At 38.5% G+C, this 21,648-nt stretch overlaps 1 protein-coding gene across 2 annotated transcripts in view; it reads right to left on the reverse strand.

The window, feature by feature from the left end:
• Positions 1-19,286, reverse strand: part of Aqr (aquarius intron-binding spliceosomal factor) — a 71,762-nt gene extending 52,476 nt beyond the window's left edge. For both annotated transcript variants that reach the window (XM_028766908.1, XM_028766907.1), the window contains exons 1-7: positions 19,039-19,286; positions 16,723-16,779; positions 14,252-14,292; positions 10,777-10,812; positions 6,249-6,369; positions 3,601-3,741; positions 1,047-1,115 (exon numbers count right to left, since the gene is read on the reverse strand). In XM_028766908.1, the coding sequence (XP_028622741.1) occupies positions 1,047-1,115; positions 3,601-3,741; positions 6,249-6,369; positions 10,777-10,812; positions 14,252-14,292; positions 16,723-16,779; positions 19,039-19,113 (540 nt within the window). In that variant the 5' untranslated portion in view covers positions 19,114-19,286. The remainder of the gene's footprint in view (positions 1-1,046; positions 1,116-3,600; positions 3,742-6,248; positions 6,370-10,776; positions 10,813-14,251; positions 14,293-16,722; positions 16,780-19,038) is intronic.
• Between the last annotated feature and the right edge of the window lie 2,362 nt (positions 19,287-21,648).

A 21,648-nucleotide genomic window follows, 5' to 3' on the forward strand; every position in this document is an offset into this window, starting at 1 on the left:
ATTCCATTCTACATTTTAATAAAAATAAGATGGAAGAAACTACATTTAATAATCATTATTATAAGCTAATAATTTATTTCTAAAATTAAGATTTTAAATTTAAAAATCTGAAAAATAAGCATAAATGTTTATAAGGATTATTAATGAAAGAAAAAAAATCTAAGTCTCCAACAATAAACATTAAAATAACTGTCAAGGCTGGGCCTGTAGTTTGGTCATATATGTTCTGCTTAGCATGCCAAACTTCTGGGTTCAATCCCTAGAACTGGGGTTGGGGGTGGGATGTGGGAGAGAGAAATCTCTGTCAAAAGAAATAGGGAGTTGCTGTCTGAGCCAGTGCGTGCCCATATGTTCAGTACTGATAAAAGGAACGAAAGTTCCTGCCAGTCTAGGCTGCACAAGATTCCATCTCATCAAACACACAAAAGAAACAAAAGGTGCTCACACCAGCACACTTTCTCCCCTCGTACCTATCACTTTCTTTTAGTATTGTTTATATGTGTCTCACTCTGTCAACCTGTCCCAATGACTGGTCTGCACATCTGGGCGTGTGCAGAAACAAGAGCAGGAAGCAGAATGCTGTGTGAAGCATTTTATTGAAAAGTGGTCATTTTTAGTTGATACAGGAAATATGTTAATCTACTATGCACGCATCATTCAATAAAAAGCAAATGGAAAACCAGAAGTGGTTAATACGAAGTATGACCCAGATACACAGCCAGGAAAATAAAGTCCAAGATCGCATTTAACCTCATCCAAATACATATGGAAGGAGAACAATCATACTTTGCTAAGTTATCTCTTTTCTCTACAATAATAGTCCCTCATTTCACCTTACAGTATTAAAATTAAGTGGAGCATACATTAGGATGCATACAATAATCCTGAAAACTGTCAAAGATCCATTTATAGGAAGTTATTACAAAGTAAATTCTTAAAGAGGAATGTAGATTTTAGCTGACACACTTTTGTGTTCATGTTAAAAACCACTCAGTCTGAAACTGTATCTATCAGATGCAAAGAGACACTCTGAAATAGGTACTTACAGGCTGCAAGCCCATCCACATAGGAAGGGAGATAAGCTGCTGTACTTGACTCCTTATCAAGTCTACTTCCTGTTTAAAGCACAAAGAAAACAAGTTTATAGTTTATATATATTTCTGTGTTTTTACCTAAGTTCCTACATAGTTTATCTCCTTTTAGAGTCCTGGGAGAAAAAGATGTCATCAATACGTTAAAAATGGTGATATTTTACTATTTAGAAGTTCAACAAGGGATTAGAGATGGGTCAATGTTAACAATGGTTAGAGCACTTGCTGCTCTTAGAGAGGACCAGGGTTTGGTTCCAAGCAAGAACCTTGAGAGGATCACAACAGTGCGTACCTCCAACTCCAGGAATCTGATATCCTCTCTGGCTTCTGTTGGTACCCACATATACACAGCACACACACACATATATATATATACACAATACATACACACACACACACACACACACACACACATATATAAACATACACATATACATAAACACACACATATACATACACACACAGAAATCAGCGTTTTTAAAAAATTTCACATTTAAAAATTCACTTATTCACAAAACTGTATTTGTAACTTCCAAATTAATACTCACTGCAATAATCACAGAGAGCACAAAACGTCAGAAATCTTACATTGCCCCAGGTACCTGTCTCCCCGAGGCTGAGTTAGCTCTCTGCTATCATATGTCAGCAAGCGTCCTTCCTGAGATGTGCTGTTACATTAGTATCATTATCATATTTTGTTGGTGATTTCACTCTTTTAATATGGATCCCCAAAACAAGGCTGAAGTACTACCTGAAGTTCATGGGTATAATACATTTAATACATTGTGTCTTCTTTTAGATTCATTACTTATTATTATGTTTGTGTGTGTGTGCACACGCATGTGCATGTGTGTGTGCATGTATGTGTGCATGCACATGCACCCGAGAATGCCAGAAGAGGACGTAAAATCCTCTGGACCTGGAGTTACAGATAATTATAAGGTGTCCTACAGGGGTGGTACTAGGAAGAGAAGTCAGGTCCTCTGGAAGAGCAGCAAATGCTCTTAACCATCCAGCCATCTCTCCAGCCCATGCTATGTGCCTTACAGAGAAAATGTGTTTTAGATAAATTGCATGTATTAGCAGTGCTGCTGCTGAGCTCACAGATAATTATACGGTAAGTAGGATGTCTTTCAACAGAAACAAACATGATAAAGGGTACGACCTGAGGAAGGTACCATACGCCTGTACTATCACTAAGAAGGCTGAGGTAGAAACCTGAGTGCAAGGCTAGTGTGGGCTACCTGAAGAAGATCTCCTTGAAGTTATACTGACAGTTTGATGAAAATATCATGACCAGACCTAGATATCTAGGGTATAGAATTCACCTAACCTGAGATGTTATTTTCATTTCCCAGCATAAAATATTAACAACAACAACAACTAGAGGTGTGCAGGAATGATTTTCTTCTAGGAGCCAGGGTGTACAAAGCTATGTGGCAGAATGGGATAACCAGTTCAGAGAAGATTAGAAAAAATAAAAGATACAAGGTTTTAAGTCTTTTAAACCTAGCACCAAACTATTAATACTAACTAAACCCTGTCATTATTCAATGTCTGATAAGGAATTATATATTCTTTTCTGTTTAGTTTTCTAACTATTAATGAGATAATAGTAGTATCTATTGGGGAGCATCAGAGACTTTTTTGTATGTCTTTATATGATCCAAGCCATCAGGTAGTAGACAAAAACCTAATAACAACTCATCCAACTGTATCTGGTCTTCAGGTTAAGAATAGACTATATTGGGCTGGAGAGATGGCTCAGCGGTTAAGAGCACTGACTGCTCTTCCAGAGGTCCTGAGTTCAATTCCTAGCAACCACAGGGTGGCTCACAACCATCTGTAATGGGGATCTGATGCCCTCTTCTGGTGTGGCTGAAGACAGCAACAGTGTACCCACACACATGAAATAAATAAATAAATCTTGTAAAAAATGGACTCTATTTTCCTTCTTAAGTCTAAAGGGATGATTAATTCAGAAGTATCTGTCTTTAAACAAGTATGTACATACTTTCAGATCTGTATAGGGAGGAAGCCGAAGTGGAATACTAGTTACTGAAAATATTTCATTTTTTTACAAGATGATTTCATGAAGGATGAAAATGTATCACAACAAAACAAGACATTTCAAAGACCATCCAGTCAACTTACAACACAGCTCTCCCACTCACTAGCCAGCCTGCGCATGAGGCACCACAAAATACGACTCTGTATTTTAGCATGAAGACTGCGCAGACTTCACTGTTCAAAGTATTTATTACCCAGGCCCTTGGCTCCTCCTCACATTTGTGCTCTCCCTTCCCCCTCTCATTTTCATTTTTTAAAGTTCAGTAGCAGAGGAAGAATCAGGTACAAACTTCTAAAGGCAACAAGGCTTATAAAACCGTTAGAGATGCTAAAACGAAGTTTCCAGCCTCCATTTTACTCCCTACTATAAGCACGAAGTGACACCCATTAGGTGCTCATCTAAACTCACTCTGAAGATTTGAGCACAAAGGAAAATTACCAAGCTATTGAAGCAGTGATCCAGGAAAAGCAGGAGGACAGTCTGCTCGTGGAGGGAGAACTCGCCATCAGTCTCAGCTAGCGCCGCTTTCAGGATGCATTTAAAAAAGAACGGGAAGTGGTCTGGCTTCTTCTTAAAGGTCTGCAAAGGATAAAAATTCACTTTGAGCCAGGCGGTGGTGGCACACACCTTTAATCCCAACACCACAGGAGGCAGAGGCAGGCAGATGTCTGAGTTTGAGGCCAGCCTGGTCTACCGCATGAGTATCTGGACAGCCAGTGGTACATCCTGTCTCAAAAAACGGAAACAAACAAGCAACAAAAATTCACTTTGAGCTCTTGCTTCCATTTTTCTTTATTAGAGATCCTGGTGGGGGGTTTTTGGACAAACCATTACATGAATATCTGCATATGTGATAAGAGCAGCTCTGCAGACTTCTCATTACTGACAGTAAGTCAATGAGTTTCTGACAGGACTAAAGCTAACAGAATAGAGGCTTCAATTCTCTTACTTGTTCTTGTGTTCAGTTATACTTTATTTAGATAAAGCTTTATTTTATTAAGATTTTGGAGTATCTAAATTCCTTTGATTTAAACAAAACAACTATATCTTCAGCAAAGACTATAGTTTTCATGCTGTAATTAAGCTCAGGACAGCTCAATACCACTCTTGACTCTTAAAATGTAAACGTATATATTTATATAGATTTAAGGTCCTGCTGCATACTGTCACAGAGAAGTGAAGGAAATGTGTTTCCGCTCATCTCTCTAAATCAGCCTCAACCAATAACATCCCCATGACACTAACAGCAGCCAAGCCTACAGAACCTGTACCCTCCTGTTGCTTTCTTTTCGCGCTAAGAAAGTGCTCACTGAACCACATCCCAGCCCAGCTGCGTGTTATCATAGTTACTTGTTACTCACAAGGCAGTCTGTACCTAAGCTTCTGGCCCACTGTCCTTCCTACGCTCACGACTCTGAAAACCCATCTATACTACAGGTCGTTAGCACCTGATCCGTGCGTTTGTCTGTCTTACTACTCATCACAAGGCAGTTTAAGCTCCAAGCCTACACAAACAGCCTTCGACAGGGTCCCTCCACTCCTCTAGTCTTATCTTTATGGTAAATGGCACCGTCATCTATTATTTCCAGTTGCCTACATTCAGTAAGTTATTGAAAATAATACACTTCCCTAACACTACTTCAATTATCAAATCCAATCAGTTTTTAGTTTTTAATCTTCTATGGCCTTTGAATCTATGACAGCTGTACCTTATCCATAATTTTGCTTTCTGTAATTTCAGTTACCTGCACCAACTATAGTCTAAAATTATTAAAGGGAAATTTCTAGAAAGAAATAATTAATGTGTTTTTAACTATGCAAAGTTTTGAGGAATGTGATGAAACCATGTTTAATTTGGCCTGGGATATCAATCGAACCTGGGATATCAATGGCACTTTAGTATCCAGTCTATACAAGCTATGTTCTATCTAGATTCTTCATCTTAGCAAGCAGACTGATTTAAATTTTTATTTTCCATAATAATCACTCCAAGATACAAGAAAAGTAATCCTGACAATTTAAGTCCAGTATAGATAATTCTTTTATTATTAATTGCTGTTGATCTGTTACACTGCTTAATTTATATAGAACTTTATTCTAATGCTTCATAGGAAAGGATATACATGAACACACACACACACACACACATTACTATGGAGTAGCATACACATATATGGCTATTTACTGGGGTCTTGGAATGTATCCCTGTGTAAAATGGGGGTATTCCTGCATTGTTATTCCTCTGTTTCAAATCCTAAATACTAAAGTGGTCTCTATAATATATGAATTGATGAAATTACTACCAGGCTTTAAAATAAATCCCTCTTACTTTCTATAATGGCTTGAAGCAACTTCCTGAGATCCCTAGGATGTCTCAGTGAGGTTTACGGTCCACAGTGTAACCTGTGCTCAAATGTGCCTTGAGATGACAGTCACTTAGTATCTGAGTGAAATGTCCACGCTCTAATTCTGACAGCTCTAACCTCTATCTTAAACACTTTATCACTCTGAAAACCAGTTCATCAAAAAGATGGCAATGACCATGCTTTTTCATTACTTAAAAAATATGTTAGGAAAAGTCTTAGTGAGCTGGCCATCCTATGGAGGGTACCACACTGTGAGTAAGGCTCTGGTGATTCTAAAGAAACCTTCAGTTCATTAGAAATTTTCAAATGGCAAAAGCAGTCCCACATTGAAGGGGGGAGAAGACTGAGCTGAAAGTACAGTATAAACACTTGTCGATGGTCACATATTACCTCCTATAGTTATCAATATAACTTGTACTTTGCCAATTCTAAATATAAGTCATTATAATCCATATCATTCCTTTTCTCAATCACAACAAAGAAAAATAACTCTACCTTCCTATTATTTAAGTCCTAGAAAATCAGTTGGAAATAATACAGTCAAAGAAAACTAATATTACCTTTTACACATCATACTCTGTCCCACAGTACTTTATTTACCCTTGGGGAAGTACTCACGCTAAGAGGACACCTGCTATCAGGAAAAGATCCCACTACTCTGCAATGCCTTAAGAAGGACCAGCATAAGAACTGTGCAGTAGTTCAGCTTTTTTTTTTTACCTCCCAGGCTGGGACATTTTCTCTGAACTTCTCATTCACCATGCAGCAGATGGACATTAAATAGGCCTTGCTGGAAACTTCTGGAGAATAATTCATCCAAAGATAATTTTCAAGATATTGGCTGTAAAGGATTTTTAAAAACAGGCATAGAAGATTTCATTAGTTATCACCAGACATTGGATCACTCACCTGAAAAATATTAGTAGTTCTATTTTTCTAATATCCTTACTTATGACTTACACACCTTTTGCAAATTTCCCTGTGCTCTGCCCCAGTGCTGCCGCTGGACACTTCCATGTGGAAAGCATGGATCAGAGAATGACACAGCCACACTTCCGATCAAGAAGATATCAAAGGAGGGTTAGGGTTGGATCTTTATGGGTAAGGTGAGTTTAATCACCTAGGGGACATATCTCTGGGTGTGTCCGTGAGAATATTTATAGAGATACTTAAGTAAGGAAGTAAGTCTAACCCCGAATGCAGACATCTTGGAGAGAAGGAAAAGGGAAACAGTACACTGGGAGCTGAGTATCAGCCTTCACCTCTCTCCGCTTCCTGACAATGGAGGTGATGTGACCTTGGTTCCTACTGCCACAACTCCAGCTGCTTTTACCTCCACACCTCCTCTGCCATGATATGGACAACTGTACCTTCAAATGTGACCCAACCAAACCCTTCTGTCCTTAAATGGCATGACAGGTACTTTGACACGGCAACAAGAGAAGACATTAATCCACTAACAAAGTCTCTACCCCTGAATATTCTCTGACCTGAAGACTCACGGGAGTAAAAATAAAATCATTTAACAAATATTAACTTTAAACCAAAATAATAGGCATTTTCACAAACAAATATAATTCAGATATTTGCACTAGTTCTTATCAGAAAAAAATGACTCATTACAATTAAAAAGAGGCCTTATAACTTAGCTTTAAAGGTAATTCAACATAATTCAGTTTTTAAGATAACTGACATTTCACCTACTGGATAATAAAATTCTTAATTTAGACATATGAAACATATGAAATTTAAGTATTTCTGACCTTCTAAACATAAGTTAGTTATTAAAGAAAACAGAACACCAATTATGGTGTTGGGCTACAAAATACTGTCAAACATTAATGAAAAGAAGAACACTGAGCGCCTGAACATTAAATCACTGCAGGTCTACCTTTCCACACACTTGTGCCCTCACAGAGGGTTTTATACTTTTATACTTTCTGCTTCTGAGTTCTTTTGTACCTGAGGAGCGGAGCTCACCTGAGCTGATGTTTATCTCCATGAGCCCAGTACCAGAATTCCTTCTTGGTTAGTTTATAATAACTTAGGAAGCCCAGTGAGATTTTAAACAAATGCTGGTCAAAAGAATCAAGTCAGAGACCAGAGTGCTATCCAGTACATGAGTGAGCACTCATTTTATCCCTTATGTGAATATTCTTCCTCTTAAATCATGTCTTAGAGTTTCTGTCAGCCATAATGTGGTGCAGATCATTGTTTAGCTGACATTTACTTCGTGACAGTTTAGCTGGGTGCAGAATTCTAGGTTCTGCTGACTTTTGCTCTGGCAGATTTTAAATCTTCATTCTTTCTATTTAAGTTTTTGGTAGTGGCACTGTTATTTGTTGTGTTTCTGGTACACTTCTAGAAAACTCAAGATTCTGTCTGCTATACTGCCCCCTTTCCATTGTCTTTTGATACTTCCTGAATGTCCCGTCAGGCTTGGTCATTCTAGATACTGTATTTCCTACTTTCTTATCTTCCATGTTTACTATTTTCTAGTTAGTTTCCTCAGATAAAATGTCTTATTTTCATTGTCACAGTCAGGAGCTGATGATGGAGGCCAGTGCTTTCTCCATCTTCCACATCAGGCACTGTCCATGGGTTCTTCCCACACCAACTGACACCTGCTCAAAAGAATCCCTGGAAGACATTCCCAGAGCTAATCTAAGTCAGGGGAAGCCCTCACAGGAAACTTAGCAGCATATCTCCCAGGTGACTCTAGATCCTATCCCACAGTCAACTAACACATTTCAGTAATTAAAAATGTTTCACTATCTTTAATGCAGTCATTAAAATATTTTGGTTTCTTGACACTAAGAAGACTAATTAACCTTAACTGCATAACAACATCTTTGGTCACCCAGAAGCTGATGTATTAAAGGCTTGATCCCTGGCTGGTTGTGCTACTGAAAGGTAGAAGACCATCAGGAAATGGAGACTAGCAGAAGAAAAGTCCCTAGATGTATGCACCTGAAAGGAATTCTGGGGCTCTAGCCCTTCCTGAATTTTCTTTGCTTCTGGCTGTCATGAAATGAACATAGTTCTCACCATGATTCGATGAGCTATTGCAGGCCTAAAACAACAAGCTGAAATTACCATTGACTGATCCATCTGAAATCACGAGCCAAAACATAGCTTTTCTGGTATATTGTTATGGTAATGAAAACCTAATGTTCTTCTTGAAAACTGGCCTGGTATGGTAGAAAATATGTACTTATCCCATAAGAAAGGACTTGTTCCCGGATTCAGTTTTCTCCTCAATAATCCAGACAGATCTTTCTAAGATTATTGTGAAAATAAAACTGGATTCTTAGGATATACTAGCTAATTTACAACAATAAACTTCACAGTTTCTCTCTCTAAAAAAAAAGATCACTTACTTAATACCATGTTTTTAGTGAAGATTGAATTAGTTTACATCAGTGTCTTATGCAGTTCTCTGACAATTTGACACAATGACAATCATTTTGGAAGAAGGAATCTCAACTGAGAAAATGTCCCACTAGATTGGTCTATGGACAAGGCTCTAGTGCAGTTTTTTCAGTTGATGACCAGTATGGGGACAGCTTAGCTCACTGTGGGCGGTACCATTCCTGAGTTGGTGGCCCCAGGTGCTAGAAGAAAGCAGGCTGAGCAATCCATGAGGAGCAAGCCAGGAAGCAGCACTTGTTCATGGCTTCCATTCTTGCCCGTCTGAGTTCCTGCCCTAACCCCATCAGTGATGAACAGTGATATGGAAGTATCAGCAAAATAAGCCCTTTCCAACCCAACTTGCTTTTGGTCACGGCTTTTCATTCCAGTAATAGTAACCCAACTAATACATAAGTTGATACCTGAAGTGAGGTATTTTCAGGACAGACCTTACCAGGTTCTGGAGAGGATTGTGGGAGGACTTCGGAACTCTATACTAGAAAAGCCACTGAGTATTGAAAGCTCATTGAGCTGCTGTGAGAATTTGAACGATTAAAAGATAATACCGAGAGTTATGAACATGATGGAGGATGGGAGCCATTTAATGTTTTTAATTAAGAATTTGTAGTGCTGGTCAGATAGGGCGAAGAATCAGCTGTGATAAACAAGAGACCATCACCACTGATGTAAACGCTTTGCTTTATCGGGATAATTGATGCTGATTACCTAGAGCCAAGAAAGGAGCTGGGAGTAAGAAGAGACCAGCATCACTACGGTGCAATCTTTTGAGAAGCATTTGCTCAAGCTCAGCACACAGAAGCTGCAGTGTAGAGGCAGCCAGGGTTGTCCCTGGTGCTGGCAGCCTAACCTGTCTCTGTTCCTGAGTGCTAGGATGAAAGGCATATAATAGGAATAAGGTATTAACACAGAGGGTCTGATCTCTGATGCAGATCAGAATTCAAGGAAGTATAAAAAAAGTAGAAAAGCTTTGAGCTTTGGCATCAAACACTGTACCAATAACTATACTGACCATCTCGAAAAAAATCACCTAATGTCTGTGACTTCTGCTTGTTCCAGTAATTTGAGTGGATAATACTTCTGTTTTAGGGTGGTTATAAGTGCTGGGCATTCAGCACTGTTTATGACATGTTCAGTCTATGCTGAGCAGTATTACCATTTTTACTTTTATAAGCTAGACAAACCTGGATGTGGCATGGTCTCTTATACCTTTATAATTAAAAGTTGTATGTAAACAGGGCGTGGTGGTATGGTGTGGTGCTATATAACTTTCATCCTAGCACTCAGGAAGTGAGGCAGGTTTCGGGCCAGTCAAAGAATCATAGAGAAACCTTTCCTCAAACAAATTCAACAATGACAACGAAATACAAAAATCACCACCACCAAAAAAACCCCCCAAAAAACCCTCAAAAAATAAAAAACAAACAAACAAACAAACAAACAAACAAAAAAACCTGTGCTCTGGCTGGAGATACAGGTCAGAAGGGTGGCACGTGCCTAATGTGTGTGATGGCCTCAGGAAGAATATTACACTTTCTTCTGTTTGAAACATTTAGGTTATAATCAACTAGGTTGAACAATGATGTCTTGGTAACAAAATTTTAGCTAAGAAGGGAGAACAATAATTAAAAAGTGTATCTCAATTTATTTCCACAGACCACTTAAAACTAGTGAAAAACAACTTAAAAAAAAAAAAGCTGTCTCCATAGGCTGCTGCTGCTGAAGCCTATCAAACTCTGCATCAGAGCTCTGTATCGGAGATTGACACTTTACCCACACGGCTGTCTTCATCAACCACCCATGCAACGACTTCACTCACCTAAATTCCAGCAGCATTATTTTTCTGATGGCAAACCTAAAAACATAAAGAACAAAACAACTTTGAAATAGAAAATAGAAACATTTCAGAGATCTTAATTCTCATTCATTTGGAATCTTTTGTAATCAAATTAAAGGACACATCAGATTTTATAACATCAGATCACACGTGCTAAAAGCTGCCCTGGGTCAGTCTGGAGAGCACTAAGGCTCTCATCGCACGGACATACCTACCCACGTCCCAGGTGCAGACGTTAGATGCCTCTCATGCTCTTGAGTCTTGATTGTGGAGAATATTAAATATTTCTTTTGTTACACTGTTCCTTTATAATAGAGGTGGCTTTATATGAATAAACAAAGCTTTACTAACGAGATATAGCTCCAAAGGCAGTTCAAATGGCTAATTTTCTCTTAATTATCCTCTAAATTGGGAAAAAGGTAGCCTAACCTGAACACTGCCATTAGGTAATAGTTTCCAGTTTTGAAAATTACATTTATTACTCCTCAGATCATTACCCTGTCAAAATCCTATTCCACTGCTTTCTGATCTCTTAAACAGTTTCACCAACCGCACACTGTCACAGAACTTTAGCAAGGAAGAAATGAATGCTTTTACTATAAAAGCAGAAGACTGGAGGAACAATGACAAACAACCACTCTCACAGTTCAGCAAGGCTACAGAGTGGATGTGACAGCTTGAATGACAGGCAGCTTAACTAATGTTTGTATGTAAGAGCAACCACCCACAACAGTCCTCAGATTGAACAGTTTTGGAGATATGAATAGCTATAAATAATAATCACAACTATAAGTACCTGAAGTAATCTGTATGCTTTTCTAAATTACCAATACTGTCTGACAACATGCATTAAGCATGACACTGTGCTCAAAACATAACATACATTTCATTAATGCACCAAAAATTAGGCAATTTGTATATAAAACCCTAGGTACAGACTCTATTGGCACCCACATCCCCATAGCTGATAAGGAGCAGACATGTAAGTTGCTTTACTACCATACAACTTCCTAGGATGTAACTATGTGAAAACATGGGATTCGAACCTGTACAGCACCCTCACAACCACACTGAAAACTATGTAAGGAGGAAAATGTATCTTCAAATGCTAAAAAGGGCTGTGTCATTATGCATATGTGATATGTGTGGACACACACACACAAACACACAAACACAGCATGGTGTGTGTGGAGGTCAGAAAGCTGAACTCAAGCCTCCACGTCTGTGTGGCAAGTGTTTTATGTGGTGAGGCGTCTGGCTGGCCTGCCTGCTTATTTAAAGTTTAAAAATCATGCAAGCCTATTGTATTTACTTTTCCATCTCATTTAGTTTTCACGGATGAATTAAGATGTTACAGGAAGCAACAAACAGTGGCCTCTGGAGGGCGGACAAGATCCAAGTTTTCTGTTTTTACACAGGTGTAGCATTCTAATCTGTAAGGGCTATCATACCCTTTCAGTGTCAAATAAACATAAACACAAAGCATCGAGGTAAAGTATTTTATAAGTCACTGTTTTATTTTTCCACCATAAAATCCACCTGATGGATTCACAACAGGATTAAGAATAATGCCAGAGGGCATAAGTTAGTAAGTTCTATAAGAAAATGGAGGATATTCCTGCTAAAAAACAAAGTAGTGGAGAAGAGCCAAGGGAAGAGACCAGTGCCTCAACTATGGGCAATCAAGTTTCTAGACCATATGCAGTAAGAGCATCTCAAAGTTCTTGGGGAGGGGTAAATGTACTACTGTATGTAAAATGCTGAAAGCAAAGCCAGTACATGAGAAACAGGCAGTAACAACTCCTATTTTAAATGAAAGCTGCATGAAAACGCAGTAAGGGACAAACTGACATTGCAAGAAGTAGCAAAAATGAATGAATTGTGTAACATGCCATACTACCCATTTGACTAGGCAAAAAGGCTTTTAAGAATTAATTTTGAGATTCTAGAAGTATCTATTTTTATACCATAAGTATATTAAGACCTGAATAAATGAGTACTGTGATATTAAAAGTATCTCAAGACTATAAAACAGCCTATCTTGGGAGTGTATTATAATCATTTAATAAATATTACATCAAGTCATTTCCTAGATACTGAAGATGACACATTGCTCAGCAAAATAATTTCCTGAGGCATTAGTCTAAAACACTGTTGATTTAAAGTTTTTAATGCATATTGCAATTTTTGTTATAAAAATTCATAGCAGGCTCACAAACCAACCATTAAATATGTTCATGACCCTATTTTGACACTGCCTCCTCCTCCTCCTCACCATCATCACCATCATCATCATTACCACCACCACCACCACCACCACCACCACCACCACCACCACCACCATCATGGTTTTTCGAGACAGTGTTTCTCTGTGTAGCCCTGGCTGTCCTGGAACTCATACTGTAGACCAAGCTGACCTTGAACTCAGAGAGCTCTCCATTTCTCTCCCTCCCAAGAGCTGAGATTAAAGGTGTGTGCAACCAACACCTGTCTGACACCGCCTTATTTTTGCCTTCAAATTATTTAGTAAAATTTACTTCTTGAAGCCTTAACACATTAAAATACCAAGCAAAGGACTCTACAAAGTTTGAGCTTGTATGGTGGTACACATATGTACTCCCAGCACCTAAGAGGCTAAAGGCAATAGGATTCAAGGCCAGTCTTGAGCTATGCAAGACTTTATCTTAAAAAAAACTATAAAATGACATTTAAACAAATATCATTTAAAAATATTAACTGGCCATACATTATCTACAAGTAGATATATGAAATGATGACCTATACACACAGTTAATTTCTTTTAAGGCATCTCATGACAGAATGTGGGGTCTAAACCCTTCCATGTGAGGTGGGGTAAGGAAGACAAAACTCCATACAAAGATGGACACCTGGTGACTAGGGACAGGGAAGGGGTTTTTAAAGTCCCTTTATGTATAAAATTAAAATAACTATATCTTGGTTTCATGCAATATATCAATATAGATATTTTATTTTACATCTTGGTTTTATAATTTCAAGAGTGTGTTTTAAAAGATTTATCAGAAGTAGTAAGAAAATTATTAGTGAGCTTGAAATAAACATGTCGTTCTGCACTATCTATCTACCTACCTATTCATCTACCTATCTATCTATCTACCTATCCATCTACCTATCTATCTGTCTACATATCTATCTATCTATCTATCTATCTATCTATCTATCTATCTATCTATCTATCTATTTTTCTACCTATCGATGTCTTGGTTCTTCACAAACCAAGTAAGGCATGTGGGTTTAATCCCTTTGATCTGACTCTGAAACTAGAAGACACAGAGAAACTATGCAGTAATCAATACGAGCACTGTAACTTTGTATAAAGAATAAAAAGATCCTTTCAAGTTAAGATGGGAACCAGACATTCAGACACACCCACATTGTCTACATAAGCCCAAGATACCACAATTAAACTCACTCCTACCGTGATTTGACGATCTCTTTTTCATATATTTCTTCAATTACCTGTTGCCAAAAGTATAAAAATATTTAATATGTTAATCACCTTGATTTTCAATCTAAACTTAAAGTTTTTAATTACCAAGATTACATAAAATAAGAATGATAAAATATTCTAACAAGAGACTTTTTAATAATGACATTATATGCCTCAAGTATAGAACAACAGAAAGTAAAGTAGTAGAAGTAATAAAAGCCTCCACATAAAAACTAACCAATATTCTTTAAATAATCCGCAATATTCTTTAAACAGGACTTGCTCATAACATTTCTAGACAAGCAAACCTCATAAGTCATATTTTCAAAAGTTAATTTTAAATTTATTTTAAATGCTATTAGACTCCAATAATCATTCCAAAAGCCAGAAAGACAATAAGTTAATAGTGAGAGTATTAAGGAAACATAGGATAACTGATATATCCAAAAGAATATGATAACATCATACTTTATGTTCATTTGGCCTAGTGCACATAGAAATTGGCCTCTGGAGTTGGAAGACTGCTTCAAAACATCGCTGTTGCAGGCTGTGACCCTACTTCAAGTGTCTGACCTATTTAATGTCAGTTTCATCTTTTAAGAAATGGACCACGAGGCTAGATGTGGTAGCATACACCTTTAATTCCCACACTTGGGAGGCAGAGGCAGAATTCACGGTTTGCAGCTTTAACAAAGCCAACTCAGTGCACACAGGCAGAGCTTAACGTCTAAGTCTCCACCATTTGTTCAGTGCTCTGCAATGTCAACGCTTACACTGCAGCAAGGCCTAGCACTCTAGCATACTTCCAGGAAGAAGCCTCCATTTAGAAAGTCTGTCGTGCATTTGTTTGACAATTGCTTTGATGAAACCCTCAGACCACTGGACATTCCTCACCTTTAGTCATCTATTCTACCCTAAACAGTTTCCAGTCTTTCCACTCTTTTCCTGAGTCTAGCAACCTAAGATCACTCAGGAAACAAAAGACTCTATTTGTAATGAATAGCCAAAAATCTTGTATAAAAAAATTTCCATATATTAATAGAAATGTTTGTTGAATACTCATCTGTAATACAATATTTAAAATAATCTAAGAATTCATGGAAGGGAAATTTTTTGGAAAGGAATAGAGGAAATAAAACAAAATGACAATGTACATCATCTCTAGGTAGTGATTTTTGTTCTTATGTATAACTTCTGAAGATTCCAAATTTTCTAACATAAGCAATTATTAGTTTGATAATGAAGAACAGTATTTTCAGTTTTTAAAAAGAAGCTAAACAGGAGGGAAGGCCTAAGAGAGGATGCTTGAATGTCACTTAAAATAGTTTCAAGAGGCAGATGGAAGGAGGGAACTGGGTGGGAGAGGAGATGGAAAGGAAACAGGTTGTTCAGGATCAAGTGTGGGGAGGGACGGGAGAAATAACCAGATGGTCGTGAGAATGAATGGAAATCTGCAACTGACAGGGGTGAGGAGGTGAGGAGGTGAGGAGGTGAGGAGGGAGATCTTCAGGATGTGACACAGACTTGGGATAAAAGAGGCTCCCAAAGAATCAATCTGGGTAACCATAGCTGTGACTTACAGCATTACGGATATGGAACTTGGAGAGGCCACCTCCTGTAGCCAGGCAGGAACCACAATGGAGCAATAGAGATATTAATCCACCCACAAAACTTTGACCGAAAATTTATCCTGTCTACAAGAAATGCAGGGATGGGGAATGGAGCAGAGACTGAGGGAATGGCTAACCAATAACCAGGCCAACTTGAGACTCACTCCATTGGCAATTACCAATCCCCGACACTATTAATGGTACTCTGTTATACTTACAGATAGGAGTCTAGCATTGCTGTCCTCTGAGAAGCTGACTCAGCTGTGGGATGCAGAGACCCACAGCCAAAGAGTAGATGGAGCTTGGGGATTCTTATGCAAGAGTTGGGAAAGAATTATGTGCCGGAAGGAGATAGGAACTTCACAGGAAGACCAACAGACTCAACTAGGCTGGAACCCTGGGGCTCTCAGAGACTGAACCACCAACCAAAGAGCATACCTAGGCTGGACCTAGGCTCAACTGCAAGTATGTAGCAGATATGCAGCTTGGTCTTCATGTGGGTCCTTAACAACTGGAGTGGAAGCTATCCCAAAAGCTGTTGCCTGTATGTGGGATATGTTCTTCTAGCTGGGCTGCCTTATCTGGCCTCAGTGGGAGAGGATGCAACTAGCCCTGCAGAGACTTGATGTACAAGGGTTGGGGAATACCCAGGAGGAGCCTCTGCCCTCTCAAAGGAGAAAGTGTGTGTGTTGGGGGGATTTTTAGAGAGGATCACTGGGAGGAGAGGCAGTGAGCAGGATGTAAAGTAAATAAATAAAAAAACATACTGAAAGCTTTTGTTGAATTAATCTTTAAAATGATACAAGAGCACAACCATTTCCAAGTATACTGTAAAACAAAGCTACTTACTTTTATATCAAAAGGTGATTTCTTCTTGATATGAGGAGCCCAGTATTTACATGCTAGCTGCAAAAGTAAACATTATAAATGTAAGGTTCACACCACTGTACCACTTAGACATGTGAAGCTGCTTCTTAAAGCAGACCTAGGATTGGAGAACTGGGCAATTTTTAAGGTACCATACAGGCACGCAATTTAGTTATCATCCTTGGCCACAATCCAATAAATCCCAGTAAAGCTTTGTATGGTAACTAGCCACCATGATGTTCAAAACACCCAAACATCCCAAGCCCCTGGCAAACAGTATGGTTTGTTTATAATCAGAGTAAACCATTTTTAGTTCAGTCATAAGGATGTCCAGAGCTCAAAGATTTAGTAAGCTGCCATGATTAGTCAGTCATCAGCTGAGTATTAAAACCCAGTTTCAAAATATTCATGAATGTTGATATGTAAAGAAATGTCTTTAAATGACTACTACACCCAGACACAAGTAGACAAAAACTGTTAAGAAATGTAGTATAAAGGCTAGTTATAACAAAGAATATAGAAGCTGCTGTTGTATATTTAGTAGGTTAAGCTTCACTTAGAAATTTAAATACACATGTATAATCTCTCCAGAAATTGAAGTGGGTTATATAATTGTCAGGAAATGTGGACTGGGGGTGGAGAAGCGGCTCAGCAGTTACGAGCACTTGGTCTTCCAGAGGACCTGACTGCATCCCATGCTGAGTGGCTTACAACTCTCTCCAACTGCAGTTCTGGGGCTCGGACAGCCTCTTCCGTCCTCCATAAACAACTGCACTCTCCAACACATACCATCCCGCCCCAAACATACAATTAAAAATTAAAGTTGAAAAACAAAATAGTTCAATATTTGGTGTATAGCTAGACAGACACAGAGATGGAAAGATGAATGGACAAATGAAGCCAAGTCTGAAGTGTTACTCTTCCATGAAGCTTTTGCAACACTAACCGACAACTGCCACTTCTGTCTTTTCAGTTTGTAAATAATGTCAACATATTCTTATAGTTCTGTATTATAATTATCTCACTTATTCATCCTCATTGAACTAAAACATTGAACTAGAACATTGAAGATGGTACCTGTGTGTTCTTTTCATTTACAGTTCAACCCTAACAATCAACATTCTTTAAGAGACCTTCTAAAATGTGAAAAGATTCTCGTGTGCCCTAAGCTGGCCTCAAAATAGACAAGGCTAGCCCTGAACTCCATTCCTTCTGTCTCCCACATGCTGGGATTGAAAGACAGGTTCATCTCTCCTCCTCCACTTTCCCTCTCAGTTCATCCGCTCCAGCCGTTCCAGCTCTCTTTATGTTCAAACTTTAAGGTATCGGCACTTGCCTGGCCTGTTTCCGTGTTCTTTCCCAAACTGTCTGCTTATCTGCATTTAGCTTTAATGTAGTTGAAGAAGTCAGGGATAGCCTCTCTAACGTTGTGTAAAAGGATGAGAATAAAAGAAACCAGGTTAAGTAGATCCACTTTTTAGTTACCATGGCATATTCAAGTAACTGCAGCTACAGCCGTGAAAGCATGAAGTTAGGACGAGAGAGAGAGAGAGAGAGAGAGAGAGAGAGAGAGAGAGAGAGAGAGAATATGAGAGGAGAGATTGAGAGGGAGACTGATATATATATATATATATATATATCACAGATCACAGCACTTCTAAAGATTTCAGTCATTTCCCCCAGGGACAATAAGAACTGTTTATGGGACATTGTAGGAAAGCAAGTAATATGAGCAGCTTTGCATCCAAAAGCACTCTGGAGCAATCTGATGAGCAGGCTGTAGGGGGACAGGAGAAAATATGACAGATCAAGAAGTCTTAGTGGGGAGGGCAACTTAGAGCAAGAGAGGTCCAGAAATACAAACACCATGTAGACATGCAGGGGCTACGCGAATGGAAATAAATAAATAGCTTCTAGGTTTCTGCCTTGACAAATCTACTGAGACAGAAGAGGGGCGGGAGGGCTTAAATTTTCCCGCACTTACACTCTCAATAATTTCCAAAGAATTAACAAGGATGTGAAAGGCTAAATGCCCAGAATTGGCTTTGCTGTCTGCTAAATGAAAGCTCCATAATGACAATTAACGGCCACAGAGCGATCTACTTGTAGACAGTCTTGTCAGATTAATGGAATTCAGAAGCATGTTTTGTAGTGCAACGCGGAGTGGTCTCTCTCACTGTAGCTTTTCCAGTGTTTAACTAGTAACTTGCACGTACACAAGATATCAAAGACAATCCCAACGCCGGGCTTTAGGGCCTCGGCATCCCTCTTTACACAGGTGGGCACCCCGGGGCTCACCTGGGTGACGAACTCCGCGTTGATCTGGGACACTGTGGGGGCCACGATTTTCTTGGGCTGCGCAGGAGCCGCCATCGCAGCGGTCCCCTCCGAGGCAGAGCAGAGGCTCGTAGCGGCGACTCTCGGAAGCTTTCAAACAGCGACTTCAACCTAGCCCCGAGGTGCCAGAGCGCCCGGCACAGAGAGTATGGGCTCTCACCGTTCCTCCCGGAACCTGAGAAGTCCCGGCCTTCCCCGGAAGTAGAACTAGTGAGTCAGGAAGTCAAAGCAAGAGTTAAGCTTGAGCTAGAAAGTCAGCAACCTTTACCTATCTCTTTATTGCCACCTAATGGAAGGAGGACAGATAACACGCAGCATGCAAGATGAGGGTCACAAGAAGAGGTGCCTTAATGTGATTATTAAAGGTGGGAGTTGGAAGAATAGGACACAGAGTTTATTTGAACGCTAAAGAAAGATGTAGTAAAAAAAAAAATACTCTTGTAATTTGAGGTACCGTGTAACTTCAAAAGCAGCCTAGAAATACTGATTGCCATGCAATAAATATATACACAGAGTGTAAAATTTAATATACTTTGAAATAGTTGTATATCTATTTAAAAAATCAGCAGAATTATGGCAAAGAGATTATACAAAGTCATTAAAAGTTACTATGTGTTCTTGTGCCTTCAACCTGTCATTGCTTTTTCTCACACAGCCTTCTATCACCATGGATCCTCTGGGTCACTGTTCACTACAGAATTTGACATAAACTTTATGTAAATTTTTAGAGAAAAAAGAGAGAGATTGATTGCTCAGTAGTTAAGCACACTGGCTGCTCTTCCAGGAGATCTGGATTCAATTCCCAGCATCCACATGGCAGCTCACAATTATCTGTAACTCCAGGTCCAGAAGCTCTGACACCCTCACACAGACATACATTCAGGCAAAACACCAGTTCAGATAAAATAAAAATAAAATTTAATAAGGAACTATCTTACATAAATTTTGGAATATGTTCTTTTTTGTTCACTCAAAATTATTTTAAGTTGCATCTGTGTGGTTGGTATATCAGTCACTGATTATTGTATTACTAAATAGTAGTTAGCTTTTCAGACATATTACAATTCATTAATTTAACAATATGTAGATAGGCATTTACATTGTTTCTAGTTGATGATTACTACAAGAAAATCCTCTACAGGCAATTCTAAGTCATTATGTAGAGATGCATTTCCTCTCAAGTAACACACTCAATGGCTAGATCATACGATAGGAGTACATTTACCATTTTAAGAAACTTCTGTTTTTCCAAAGTAGCTGTACGTCACTAATATTTGAGACTTGTGCTGTCTTCTTTCTCTTACCGACTTTAATATGAATAGTTTTTAAAGTTGTTGTAGGCCTTTGATTAGGTATGTGATACATCACATTAGAGGTATAATTCAGGTTTCTCCAATGGCTAATGTTGCTGAACATCTTTTTCTGAGTTTTATATTTACATCCTAACCAGAGAAATAACTGTTCAAAACCTTTGCCTAGGTTTTATTTGGTCACCTATTTTATAATTCATGGATTTGCATACCCTTACCATATACAAATTCATATACAGGTTAAACAGTTATTTCTAGCAAGTTCTATCTGGAAGAATATAGGCAGGGGAGTGGTACACCCCTTAATTTTCTCTCTCTTAATTTTACATATATGCCCATGTGCCCAAAATGAGTACTGTGAAAGCAAATAGTTGTAGGTCTGGCAATTAAGTATATACATGTAGTTTTTGTCCCTCCATCTTTTATGGTTTATAGATGTATAGCTAAAAATGTGCTCAATTACAATTTTAAATGTAAAGTATTCTGAATATATAATAACCACTGACATCTTATTGCCAAATATGGCATCTATAAAACAGTAGGGCAGGTTTTCTAATGGCTTTGTTGATGACTCTTGATACGCTGAAATTGTTTTTTCTATACTTCACCATAGCTGCCCCATAAACCCTCGGAAGCAGGTCATGGTGGAAGGACTTTAAGAATTAGGAACAAGATTTGAGTTACTGAGTCTTAAAATCTAGAGGGAAGACTGTGTAAAGTCAGTGTGGAACCAGGGGTTGGACATTATTTTGGGATGACGCTTTTAAGTGGTGTTTTCAAGAGGTTGGAGTAGGTAACATGGGGTGGGGATCTCTGCTAAAAGCACCAAAATCAAAGAGTGAAAAGAGCCAAGAGTGAGCTCTAGCAGGAAAGATGTAACAAAAGAAACAAACAGGGAAGACACTTGGCAGACAGAACAAGTACCAACCTATTCTAAGTAAGTGAAAGATGTACAGAAAATACAGAGGTAGGGTGAGTTTTAAATGGAAAACTGGTTTCACTGAAATAAATAAATCTGAGGTAGCAGTGGGGAAAAGGTGAAAATTTCTAGTTATCTATTTAATTCAGTTTATCTCATGATCAGGTGGCCAGAAGGATATTAAACCAATGAGCTCAGATCATATTTTTCTAGAGATCAGAGGGAATAGCTATAATTTTTAATGCCCAACAGATTTATGACAAAATATAGTATCATAATCTCTCTTCCTGCCTCCATCTATCTATCTATCTATCTATCTATCTATCTATCTATCTATCTATC

The sequence above is a fragment of the Grammomys surdaster genome, unplaced genomic scaffold (assembly GCF_004785775.1).
Source record: "Grammomys surdaster isolate TR1022 unplaced genomic scaffold, NIH_TR_1.0 170, whole genome shotgun sequence".
In the NCBI taxonomy this organism is placed as follows: Eukaryota; Metazoa; Chordata; class Mammalia; order Rodentia; family Muridae; genus Grammomys; species Grammomys surdaster.